The sequence below is a fragment of the Schistocerca serialis genome, chromosome 1 (genome assembly GCF_023864345.2).
Source record: "Schistocerca serialis cubense isolate TAMUIC-IGC-003099 chromosome 1, iqSchSeri2.2, whole genome shotgun sequence".
NCBI lineage: Eukaryota > Metazoa > Arthropoda > Insecta > Orthoptera > Acrididae > Schistocerca > Schistocerca serialis.
In genome coordinates, this window is record NC_064638.1 from 483660633 (window position 1) to 483674450 (window position 13818).

Below are 13818 nucleotides of genomic sequence, written 5' to 3' on the forward strand. Positions count from 1 at the left end.
TGTCTATAGACGTCTCTCCATTGAGAACAACATGCTGTGTTCTATTTGCTAAAAACTCTTCAATCAAGCCACACAGCTGGTCTGATATTCCATAGGCTCTTACTTTGTTTATCAGGCAACAGTGCGGAACTGTATCGAATTCCTTCCAGAAGTCAAGGAAAATGGCATCTACCTTGGAGCCTGTATCTAATATTTTCTGAGTCTCATGAACAAATAAAGCGAGTTGGGTCTCACACGATCGCTGTTTCCGGAATCCATGTTGATTCCTACAGAGTAGATTCTGGGTTTCCAGAAATGACATGATACATGAGCAAAAAACATGTTCTAAAATTCAACAACAGATCGATGTCAGAGATATAGGCCTATAGTTTTATGCATCTGCTCGACAACCCTTCTTGAAAACTGGAACTGCCTCTGCTCTTTTCAAATCATTTGGAACCTTCCATTCCTATAGAGACTTGCGGTACACAGCTGTTAGAAGGGGGGAAAGTTCTTTTGCGTACTCTGTGTAGAATCAAACTGGTATCCCACCAGGTCCAGTGGACTTTCCTGTGTTGAGTGATTTCAGTTGCTTTTCTATTCCTTGGACACTTATTTCAATGTCAGCCATTTTTCCGTTTGTGCAAGGATTTAGAGAAGGAACTGCAGTGTGGTCTTCCTCTGTGAAACAGCAATCTTGAGTAACAAAGACAATATCAAGCTAAAGGAGGCGTTCAACATTTTTCGAGAATACTATAAAGATTTATTAATATAGACCACAAGCAACTATGTTTCAAACAAGCTTCAGCCTTCACACAATGTAACAACTGGTGTTTGGGAAATAATAAACAGTTTTAGAACAGGAAAATACAAATCACGTATGTACTCTATTATTGCCCACAGTGGGATTGTCATAAAAGACCCACTTGAAATTGCATATATTTTCAATGAACATTTTTCTTCGGCTGTCAGTGACAAACATAATAGCCTGCACCACAATTTTAAAGGCAATCCATCTGAGCATAGCACCTATCTAGCCCCTACAAATAATGAAAAGAAATAATGAACATCATTCATTCTTTGATCTTCCAGTTCTGCAGGGCATGATCACATCAGTATTAATGTATTAAAAGGGTATAGACAAAATGTGTCTGTACTTCTATCTGTAGCAATAAATAATAAAACAGAATCAGACAGACTCCCAGACAGACTAAAACTAACTCTAGTAACATTGATCTTTAAAAAATGTGACAAATGGAAATTTGAAAAGTAAAGGCCAATCTCAATACTTCCTGTCTTTTCCAAAATAGTTAAAAAAAATTGCATCAAACAGAATTATAAATTTTCTCAACAAAGACAACTTAATGTTTGAAAATCAAAATGGATTCTAAAATATAAATCAACTAGCACAGCAGCTGCTCAATTAATTGAAGAGGTAATAAGTGGCATCAAGAACAAACAACATGTTGCAGGTATATACTCCTACCTTGAGAAAGTTTTTGACTATGTGAATGCTGTTATTGTATTAGATAAGCTAGGGATCATTGACATCAGAGGCACTGCTTATGACATAATAAAGTCATACATGAGGAGCTGGATACAGTTTGAACTGCTTAAATCTGAAAGTGATATTCACAAATCCAAAATCACTAATATAAAATATCGAACGCCCCGAGGCTCGGTACTGGGTCCTTTTCTGTTTTTGAATTTTTTAAATGATATAAAATATTGAACTCAAAGTTCCTAAGTAGTCCTGTATGCAGATGATATAGTCATAATATGGAAAAAGGAATCATATAACAAACTAATGACTTACTTTAATAGTGTGACAAATGAAACTGTTCAGTGCTTTGATGAAGCTAGTTAAATGTAAACACCAGTAAAACATCTATCAAGGAGTTCCACAACAGTAGTTTTAATGATAAAATTGAACTATACCAAGCAATGAATCATTAAACAAAGAGTTTAGTATAAAATTCCTTGGTCTAACAATTCAAAGCAATCTAAAATTGGCCACACATGTTGACACCCTTCCATGTGAGTCATATTTGCAGTTAATACAGTTAGCAAATTCTGCAAACACATTGTTGTCCTAAAGACAGCATACCATACTTTATCTTCCGCTCATATGAATTACAGAATAGAAATTTGGGGAGCAACAACCAAAGGAAAGCTTCTTTCCAAAAACTGGGGTGCTAACTATAATAAATGCGTACCTTCTGAAAGCTGTATTACTCCTTAAAAGACTGCAGCCCAACATTTGTTATGATTTGCCCCAGTACAATACAAGAAATAAAGCAAAATTTTGCACAGCAGCCACAGAATAGCACTCTGTTGAAAGAGTCTACAATATTGAGGTTTAAAATTAGTTAATGCACTGCCCAGTACAGTTATGATCCTTCCCACAATAGAAGCTTAATTAAGCTAAAGAAAGTCCTGTTACAAAATCCCTTTTAGACATTAGAAGAATATCATACTTAAATGTAGAACAAGAAGAGCTTTGAAAAAATATGTAAATTGTGTTAAGCAAATCATATTACTTGTACTCTGACCATTTTGTTAATCAATGACATATTCAGAAGAATGTATTATTGTGTTATGTAGCAAGAATTGTAACCTGTTGTTGTACATATGCAGTGTATCATTTGGTGTTGAATAAAATGTTATTATTGTATTATTATTGTAATAATAATAATAATAATAATAATAATAATATGTTAATATAATAGAGGGAAACATTCCACGTGGGAAAAATATATTTAAAAACAAAGATGATGTAACTTACCACACAAAAGCGCTGGCAGGTCAATAGAAACACAAACAAACACATACATACACACAAAATTCTAGCCTTCGCAACCAGTGGTTGCTTCGTCAGGAGAGAGGGAAGGAGAGGGGAAGACGAAAGGATGTGGGTTTTAAGGGAGAGGGTAAGGAGTCATTCCAATCCCGGGAGCGGAAAGACTTACCTTAGGGGGAAAAAAGGACAGGTATACACTCGCACACACACACATATCCATCCGCACATACACAGACACAAGCAGATTATTTGTGTCTGTGTATGTGCGGATGGATATGTGTGTGTGTGTGTGTGTGCGAGTGTATACCTGTCCTTTTATCCATCCGCACATACACAGACACAAGCAGTCTGCTTGTGTCGGTGTATGTGCGGATGGATATGTGTGTGTGTGCGAGTGTATGCCTGTCCTTTTTTCCCCCTAAGGTAAGTGTTTCCGCTCCCGGGATTGGAATGACTCCTTACCCTCTCTCTTAAAATCCACATCCTTTCATCTTTCTCTCTCCTTCCCTCTTTCCTGACGAAGCAACCATTGGTTGCGAAAGCTAGAACTTTGTGTGTATGTATGTGTTTGTTTGTGTTTCTATTGACCTGCCATTGCTTTCGTATGGTAAGTCACATCATCTTTGTTTTTAAATATAATAATATGTTAAGGTTTATTTGTGAATTTATTGTTGTAATGCTGAAGTTAATGATGTAAAATGTGATGATGATGATGTGCTAGCAACAATTTTGAAAGAAGTACTACTATTTTATGAGATATGAGAGAATGAAATTATAGAAATAGCAATGCTGTCTTGAACTGTAGTAAGGTATATTCACGAAGTCATTTGGGATTGATAAATTGCTAAAACTTGATAAAAATGGGAATTACCTGCCATTGAACAAAGTAATTTGCTTCTTATACTGTTAATTTTGAGCAAGGACAAGAGAAATGAAGTTTTTTTAGTCCTCTTAATTGCTTATGGTACAGTAATTAATTGTCAGCAACATCTGCATTAGAGAAAATGCCACTGCATATTATTGCAGATATAGTTTGTAGTCGCAATTGGGAGAAGAAGTAAGAGCCTGCAGTTGACAGTCCTGATTCAAAGTGTGTGGCTGAAAGACGTGATTTGGAGCTTCATGTTGATTTGATACATACTTGTAATTTATTGTAACAAAAAGTTTTCAAAAATACATTATATTTTCAAAAAATGATTATTTTTGTTGATGTGGTAGTAGCGGAGTTGTTTAGCTTTCAGAATAAATTATACACGAATCTCCTGTTTTTTTATTAATTCTTTCAGTGTTGAGATCCAGAGAGTGAAGCTGACATTCATACAAATGTACATTTATTGTATAGGAGTTGCTATCCAAAATTTTCGAGACTGGTGCTGCCATCAGTTGAAAACCTTACCTTTGGTCTAATGGTCACCATCACCCTCGAAGTAGCTCCAATCCGTACCAGTCCCAGCACTTCTGCCACTCGTCAAACATTGTCTTTAAGTCCTGTTCTTTGAGGGTGTTTATCACCGCCAGTGATACTTGTTGAACCCCTTCTAGAGTGATGAACCGACAGCTTTTTAACTTGAGTTTCAGTTTTGGGAATAGCACAAAGTCACAAGGTGCCAAATCTGGTGAGTACATCTGCCATGTTGTTTTTTGCCAAAAAGGTTCTGGTGAGCAAGGACGTGTGACAGGCTGTGCTGTCGTGATACAGCAGTCAGTTCCCTTGATGCCAAAGTCTGGGCCATCATCACCACATGTTTTCACAGAGCTGTCGCCAAACATCACAGTAGTACATGGAATTCACTGTTTGGTTGGGTGGGATGAATTCTTTGTGGACAATTCCCTTGGTATCAAAGAAAACGATGATCATGCTCGTCACTATGAGCCTAATTCTCTTCGTTTGTGGGAGGAGTTACTGTTTTGATTCAATATGAAGAAAACAGCAGCTGAATCACATCAAATGCTCTTAAGTACATACGGTAAGGATGCTATTAGTGAAAGAATGTGTCGTGAGTGGTATCAATGCTTCAACGTCATAGACCGGCATAGCGGTGGAAGAGAGGATGTTTTCGAAGATGCTGAATTAGAGACATTGCTGAGTGAAGACTCACATCAAACTCGTGAAGAATTGGCATGATTAGTGTGAGTGACACAGCAAGCCATTTCAAAATGTCTCGAGGCTATGGGTATGATTTAGAAAGAAGGAACTTGGGTCCCATGTGAGCTGAAACCAAGAGACATTGAACGGCGTTTTTGTTTGTGAAGAGTTGCTTCAGAGGCAAAAATAGAAGGGATTTCTGCATCAAATTGTGACCAGGGACGAAAAATGCGTTCATTACAATAATCCTAAATGCAAAAAATCATGGGAATATCCTGGCCATGCTTCCACATCGACGGTCAAACCAAATATTCACGGTTCCAAGATCATGCTCTGCATTTGGCGGGACCAGCTCAGCGTTGTGTACTATGAGGTATTAAAACCAAGTGAAACAATCACAGGTGCTCATTATCGAACACAGTTAATCTGTTTGACCAGAGCATTAAAAGACAAACTCTCTCTAAATTAATGAATAGTTCTGTATTTTTCAGTTCAGCCAATTTGTTGAGATAGTTGCATCTCAGCTGGTGGAGGCCAATTTTTTTATATTCTAGTGGTTTATGTTGTTATTGCGGCTGTGAAACTTTTGGCACAAACGTACCACGTTTGTGAGTCTGCAGATATTTTATACACATCCATGCTGACTTCTTCACCATCAGCAGTTCAATTTTAGTCATTAACATACAACACAAATAGCAAGGGTCCCAACACATTCCCCTGTGGCACACCAAAAGTTACTTCTACGTCTGACGATGACTCTCCAAGATAACATGCTGTGTCCTCCCTACCAAAAATTCTCAATCCAGTCACAAATTTCACTTGATACCCCATACGATCATAATTTTGACAATAAGCCGAGGTGTGGTACTATGTCAAATACTTTTTGGAATCAAGGAATATTGCATGTGCTTGGTTGTCTTGATCCAAAGCTTTCAGTATGTTGCGAAAAAATTGTGAGTTGAGTTTCAAATGATCGATGCTTTCAAAATCCGTGCTGGCTGGCATTGAGGAGGTCAAATTGTGCTAGGTACATCATTATGTTTGAGCTAGCTCAGAATATGTTATAAGATTCTACAACAAATTGATGTCAACAATATTGGACAGAAATTGGGGGATCACTTCTACTACCATTCTTGCAGACAGGTGTGATCTATGCCTTTTTCAAGAACTGGTCATGGTGTTTTGTTTGGGGGTTCAACAACAGATTAGAGTTAGAAGAGGGCTACCTTATCCGCAAATTCAGAATAGAATCTGATAGGGATTCCTCTGGGGCCTGGAACTTTGTTCAGTTTTAACAATTTTAGCTGTTTCTCAATACTACTGACACTAATACTTATTTCGTTCATATTTTCAGTGGTCTGAGGATTAAATTGGTGCAATTCCGTTGTTTTTCCTTTGCAAAGGAACATTTGAAGATGGAGTGTAGCATTCCTACTTTTGCTTTGGTGCCCTTAGTTTTAGTTCTTGTCTCATTTGCTAAGGACTGGACACTAACTTCGGAGCCAATAACAGTATTTACATATTACCAGAATTTCTTTGGGCTCTGTGAAAGATCAGTTGATAGTATTCTGCTATGGTAGTCATTGATAGCATCTCGCATTGCTCTCTTGACAGCCAAATGCGTTTCATTCAGCATTTCTCTTTGTATAGCCCTATACTTTGTTTTACATCTATTATTCAGTAATCTCTGTTTCTTTAGTTGTTTCTTTACAGTGACAAGAGCTTCTGTTTTGAAATACTACAGGCTGTTGATAGGTAGGACATACCTCCACCATATTCATGATAAATTACGTATTAACATTCAGAATTGGTGTGTCAGTGGAGAAACATGAAACTGGATTATATCATAAATCCACAAAAGAGGAGAGACAACACATGAAGTAAATGGCTCAGTTGGTACTCATCAGTTAGATTTGTTTGTGGTCAAACAAGGAGTTCCTCAAGGTTCCAAATTGGATCCAGTCTTATTTTACAAGGTGTACAACTTCGCTTCCACCATTTCTTCCCCAACATTTGAGGATTTAATGAAACAAATTGGTTACACATTTGTCATTCAAAGTATTTTCCATTGTTGGCCACAACTTTCTCCCATCTTTTGGGCAGTGTAAGAATCCCACGTCAAAAAAATTGTTCACCTTTTGAAGCAATCTACGAATTGATCCAATTTGTGACTTCTTCATGAGATCAGAAGTGTTGGTCAGACAGGCCATGCGCCATTGATCTAAACAGGTGATAGTCAGAGGGAGCAATGTCTGGAGAATACGGCGTGTTGGGTAGGACTTCCCATTTTAACATTTCCAAGAACGTTTTGACCTCTTTTTCAATGTGGGGTCGAGTGTTGTCATGCTGCAAAATCACTTTGTCGTGCCTCTCACTGTATTGCGGCCGTTTGTCTTTTAATGCTCTGGTCAAACAGATTAACTGTGTTCGATAATGAGCACCTGTGATTGTTTCACTTGGTTTTAATACCTCATAGTACACAACGCCGAGCTGGTCCCGCCAAATGCAGAGCATGATCTTGGAACCGTGAATATTCGGTTTGGCTGTTGATGTGGAAGCATGGCCAGGATATCCCCATGATTTTTTGCATTTAGGATTATTGTAATGAATGCATTTTTTGTCCCTGGTCACAATTTGATGCAGAAATCCCTTCTATATTTGCCTCTGAAGCAACTGTTCACAAACAAAAACGCCGTTCAATGTCTCTTGGTTTCAGCTCACACGGGACCCAAGTTCCTTCTTTCTGAATCATACCCACAGACTTGAGACATTTTGAAATGGCTTGCTGTGTCACTCGCACTAATCATGCCAATTCTTCATGAGTTTGATGCGAGTCTTCACTCAGCAACGTCTCTAATTCTGCATCTTTGAAAACATCCTCTCTTCCACCGCTATGCCGGTCTAGGATATTGAAGCATTGAAACCACTCACGACACATTCTTTCACTAGTAGCATCCTTACCGTATGTACTTAAGAGCATTTGATGTGATTCAGCTGCTATTTTCTTCATATTAAATCAAAACAGTAACACTTCCCACAAACGACGAGAATTAGGCTCGTAAACTGCCATTTTCAATCAAGAACAGCATTACGATGGAGACACAAATCAACTAATGTTTGAGTGAGGTTATGTTGACTGAGGTCCAAGCTAACTGCCTGACATCTGCAGTCTGTTTCTTTCGAGTACTACTTACCATTCGTTGTTGACACCTATGGGCAAACGGCAGGAGCAATGTGAATGATTTAGATATAAGAAATGGTGACACAAAACTATGCCAATTTACAGATGATGTGAGCATATTAATTACGGAAAGTACCAAACAAATCACACAGAATATAGTAGAGTACTTTGATGCAAACACTTTGATTATGAATCTGGGATAAACTGGTGCAGTGGTCTTGTTCACCACCCAGAGTAGGACACCAACTAATCTTCATACTGAAACAAATGGACAAACATTGGAAAAACAAAGAATACTAAACTACTTAGTATATGGTTCAACAGAAAATAAAAGAGGATACACACATTGACTGCTGTAGTACACATCACACAATGTTTGTAATTCAGGTTGCCTCTGGATTTGGTCAGAGATCATGCATATAAGCATAAGACCTTGAAGGGTGAATTATGAATTTCTGTCATGTTTGGACATGACTTGCTGGTCCCAGAAAAGTATTAACAAAAGTGTGTATGGCCATCTTAAATTCTCATTTTACTTCTGTTATTGGGGAAAGGTACAAGTATGTTCAAAGTAATAAATCATAATTGTGTTAAAAGTTATATGTGCATACTGCATTCTCATACTCTTCCACACTGTGTAACATTTATCAAACAAAGCAAAAGAGTTTGAAAATCAAATAACTGAAAATACTTTTAAACTGTTTATAGTGTGCTTTGTATTGACTTTTATCTGGATTGGCAGTTACTTGAGATGATAAATGCTCAGATTGATCACAGTGGAAAAAAATGAATGTGTAGCCTTCAGTTAAGTTATTATCTATTTTTTCAAAAATTTACAAAAGAATTATTTTCCCTGTTTGCTCTGTACCATCAGATAGGGCAGGCATTTATAACATCTGTTGCTATGCTTTTGTTAAATACATGTGCACACTATACTACATAAACAGAAAACTGAACAAAACATGTTTCATAACACAACTATCAAGTAGTAGTGTATCACATAATAATCTCAGGACCATACACTTGGTTGCATTCTCTTAATATTGAAATTTGGTGGTGTATTTTGGTGAAACCTAGGTAAACTGAAAGGACCAGAGGTTGTAGAGAGTTTCACAGAGACATTAGGGAATGACTGACAAGTACAGAAGAAAGAAATACACTAGAAGAAGAATGGGTAGCTTAGAGACATGAAACAGTGAAGGCAGCAGAGGATCAAGTAGGTAAAAAGATGAGGTCTTTGAAGTTTCCATATTGAGCCAAGTAATGTTTTTATTGTAGGTAAATGAGTTAAACATACATAACAGTAATAGTGAAATGTATCAGCCTGCATGTGATGCTAATGTTTTAGTAGCAGCAAGAGGCAAAGGAATATTTATGTTCTCACTAAGTAAATAGTAGAGTACTTTCACACAAACAACTTAATCATAAATCTGTCCATATGAAGTTTGAGAAAGTATTGGCACAACTGAGGGCGCAAATTTTATCTATATTTGGATACAACTAAATGTGAACTGGGATACACTTATAGACTAAATATATAGAACAATGAGCACAGCAAGTTTCATAATCTGAATACTAATGAACTGTATCTCATATAATAATATCAGGGCTCATATTTTGCATGTGGTCAGTCTTTATTGAAATGTGATGTAATATTTTGGGAAAATTGTGAAGTAAATTAGAAATCATTTAGATTATAGAACAAGATAATCATACTAATTGAAGGAGTAAGTTAAATAACACTGCGCAGACATCTATTTAGAGAAAATAAAATTCCACCACTTCCACTTATATACATGTTAAAATATTTTATTATTGGAAAACAGAAATTCATGAACAATAGTCACTGCACCTTTCATAATGTATCCCTACACAGTGGTATACAAACAAATAACGTACAACAGAGCAGACTAATGCAGCATTGTTTCTGAAAGGTATACTCCATCTTAGCACCATACCAAATAAAGCACTAATTAGATGTAAGAAATAGTAATGTATGAGAACCATTTTAAGACATTGGTTGTTGAATTGGGGGCTTAAAGCCACAAATCTGATTTATAAACATGTTTTCTGTCGCTCTACAGTTTGCTAAATTGAAATGAAAATTAAATACCTACCTCATCAATCAAAAATAGTTTAACAACTTCTACAAGCATGTGATTATCTCTCCATTTTCTTGTCAGTGAATCCCATTTCTCTGGTGTTGTAAATAATATATGATAATCTAATAAATGGTATAAATCAGTGGCATCTGAGTCCCCAGTGACCTCTTGACACTTCAGGCCCAGGTAGGAAAACTTTGAGGTCCAGTCTTGAACCCTTTCTCTACATAATGCCTTAATAGGAGCCACTAGAATATGAGTTTAAAATTATAGTAAATGATCTTATGAAGAGCAAGTATTAGGAAATAAACTACAATGCTTACATTGTTACACTTTTCTATAGTAATTAAAGGTGAGAATTGTATGAAACATACTTACTGTACACTATCTTGAAATTTGCGTCACGGGTCTGTTCTTTTATCTTCATTAATAACCATATTATGCCTAGCTCAAATATAACTGTTTTTCCAGAGCCAGTAGGAGCTGCAACTACAATAGATCTGTCTGGAAAAAAAAAGGTTGTTATGGTCTTCCTGATGTTGCCATGAGCTGTTTTAATGGAACTGTTGACATAGTAACCCAGTGAAACATGAGTATGAACCTAATGTGGATAGGATTTGTTTATTTAATTTTAATTCAACTGAACATCTGTGTTCATGACACAACACCTTGAACACATCATAACATTCACAGAACTTACTGAAAGAAAACAAAAGAGAGTACTGAAATCTGGAAGTATAATTTTAAGGAATGAAAGTGAAGACAACAACAACAATAAACACACAATGTAAGAATTTATTTCATTTAAGAAAACTTAAAGATGATCAAGAAAAGTAGTAACTGCCTTATGGGAGTGAGGGGTTCAATTCCCAGTGTTAACAAGGATTTTTACTTGCTACAAGGACTGGTATGGGATGCACTCGGTCTCTTGAGGCCAGCTGGGAAGCTAGTTGACTGGTCAGTAAGGATTTCAAGATCAAGAACCCCAACAATAACTAGGATAGTGGTGTGCTTCCCACATGGTCCTGCAGACTACACCTAATGATGCCATTGGTAGAAGATGACATGGCAGGCAGTCAGGTCTGATAGGCAGATCTAGGGGTAGAATGTGAACTTTATCTTTTAGTATCTTGAAATTCACTCATAATGATTTGAGGAAAACATGTAAAATCAAATTAAAAGACATCGGATCAAGTAAACAGATAAGTTTCCATGAACAGCTTTTGTTCATTCCTGTGCAGTTTAAGGACTAACAGGTACCACTGTTGATTAAAGACCTTAAGCACTCATGTGTGAACATTTTTGTCAACTATCCTTCCTTCCTTTCTGGTGCCTTTTATCTGGCCAAAGCCATGTTTGGACTGGCATGGTACTGTTACAGTTTCACAGAGAACTAACTATGCCATATATGGGCTATTATTACAATTAGTTCTCCACTTGCAAAGGCATTTTACAGCTACTGCCACCTCTCCTCCCACCCCCTCCCCCACCCGCCTTTTGTTTATATCTAGCATAAAATGTCATATCATTTTTCAAACTGTTTCTACATCATATATCTAAAGTAGGACATGGGAACTTGTTGAATATTTATCTAGATGTATGTGAAAAACCACCTGAAGCCACATCTAGGCTGGCCAGCACACAGGCTCCCAGTATTAATTCACGAGGAGGATTTGATCTGTCCGGATTCCTCCCTATGTTTCAGAAATGGGTACTTTAATGTGGTCAGATATTTGGGCAGGTTGTTGTCAATCATATTATTCATTAACTGTGTGTAAAGTATTAATCCAGAATGAAGTTTTCCAAGAGGAAGGGCTTCAACTCTTCTGGATGCCTGTTAAAAATGTATGTTGCAGAGTGCTATAAACACTTCTACCTAGACTCTCCTATACCTCTTCGAGCATAATAATATTATTACTCACCATGTGGTAGAGATACTGGGTCACAGATAGGCACATCAAAAAGACAATCAGAAAGTGAGCTTTCAGCCAAGAAGGCCTTTGTCTAAACAGACAACATATGCACACATACTTATGCAAATGCAACTCACATGCACATAATCACAGTCTCTGGAAGCTGGAGCCAAACTGCAAGCAGCAGTGCATGATGAGAGAGGCAACCTGGGTGATGGTGGTAAGGAGAAGGCTGGGGCATGGAAGGGGAGGGATAGATGGGTTGGGGTGGAGGACAGTAAAGTGCCACTTCTGGGAGCATACAGGGATGGGGAGGAGACAGCATAGAGCAGTTGGTGCAGTCAGGAGGTTTGACGGAGAGTGAAGTGCAGGGAGGGGTGGGGGGTTGGGGGGTGGGGGGTGAGGGGGGAGGTAGCGGGGAAAAGGAGAGAAGTAAAAGACAGCGGGTGTATTGGTGGAATACAGGGCTGTGCAGTGTGGGAATGGGAGCACAGAAGAGAATAGGTGGGTAACGAAGGTTGAGGCCAGGAGGGTTACAGGAATGTAGGATGTATTATAGGGAGACTTCCCACCTGCGCAGATCAGAAAAGCTGGTGTTGGTGGGAAGGATCCACATGGCACAGGGTGTGAACCAGCCATTGAATTGAGGAACTTTGTGTTGGGCAGTGTGCTCAGCAATGGGGTGGTCCAGCTGTTTTGCTAGCCACAGTTTGTCAATGGCTATTCACGTGGACAGACAGCTTGTTGTTTTTCAATGCCACAGAGACTGCAGCTTAGCTTGTAGATCACATGATGGGTTTCACAGGTAGCCCTGCTTTTGATTGGATATATGATGTTTGTGACCAGACTGGAGTAAGATTTTCCATTATTTAACTATACTTCTTTGAGCAATGGTTAAGGATGTGCTTGCAACATAAAGATTATTTCTCTCTCTTACGTTCAGTGTAGGGGCTCTGTTGTTGCTTTAAAACATGTTATTATTATCAGTCACATTCTGTCTGTGCTGACTTATGTCAGACATTACCCCAAATGACACTACAGAACGAAAGTATTTGAAGTGAACTACTTTCAAAATGTACTTACTTTGTGCTGTAACTCATATTATACCCTTACTCGCAAGAAACTGGTGTTTCATGTTTCATTAACTGTACCACCTTTGTATGAAAAATAGAAGCATATACAAATACAACTGTGTAAGAAACTGGTTCTTTTGTCTTTCATTTGCAGTAGAGAGGCAGTGTATAAGGTGTAAAACAAGAACTTAGAAGTGGTTTAAGTAAATAACTTAAATATATCATTTAAGTAATGTATCAACATTGCTCATTAGAGGAACACATCTAAGAAAAACATGTGGTTGTTGGGAGGTATAGTGAAAAATTAATCAATGACAATTGGATTGAGCCAGTACTACTCACTGCACATTGTAAATGGCTTCTGTGAAAATCAGTACATCTAAAAACAGAATACATGGAGCTAGCTGGCAAGATGACTGAAGTACTTTGTGTATTACATAGTCTTGAGTCTTACATAATAGGGAATGAATAATGTTTAAGTTTACTGAAGAAGCAAATGAGGGATAGGCATTTCCAGCTTCAGACAGATTGTTCGTTTTTTACAGAAAGAGATTGTACAAGGAAAAGTTGGTTCACAGATTAACAGCTACCACAGTTGTAAAACTGTTATTTTGAAATGATGACTTTATGCATCTCTCACATTTTAGTCAAGATTACAGGTAAACTTTTTATCAAACATTGATT

General features: G+C 37.5%; 1 protein-coding gene across 1 annotated transcript in view; it reads right to left on the reverse strand.

Annotated features, from left to right (window-relative positions):
• LOC126484305 (probable ATP-dependent DNA helicase HFM1) overlaps positions 1-13818 on the reverse strand; it is a 62248-nt gene that overhangs the window by 23058 nt on the left and 25372 nt on the right. The window contains exons 3-4 of the mRNA XM_050107779.1: positions 10527-10652; positions 10164-10396 (exon numbers count right to left, since the gene is read on the reverse strand). Coding sequence (XP_049963736.1) covers positions 10164-10396; positions 10527-10652 — 359 coding nt within the window. The remainder of the gene's footprint in view (positions 1-10163; positions 10397-10526; positions 10653-13818) is intronic.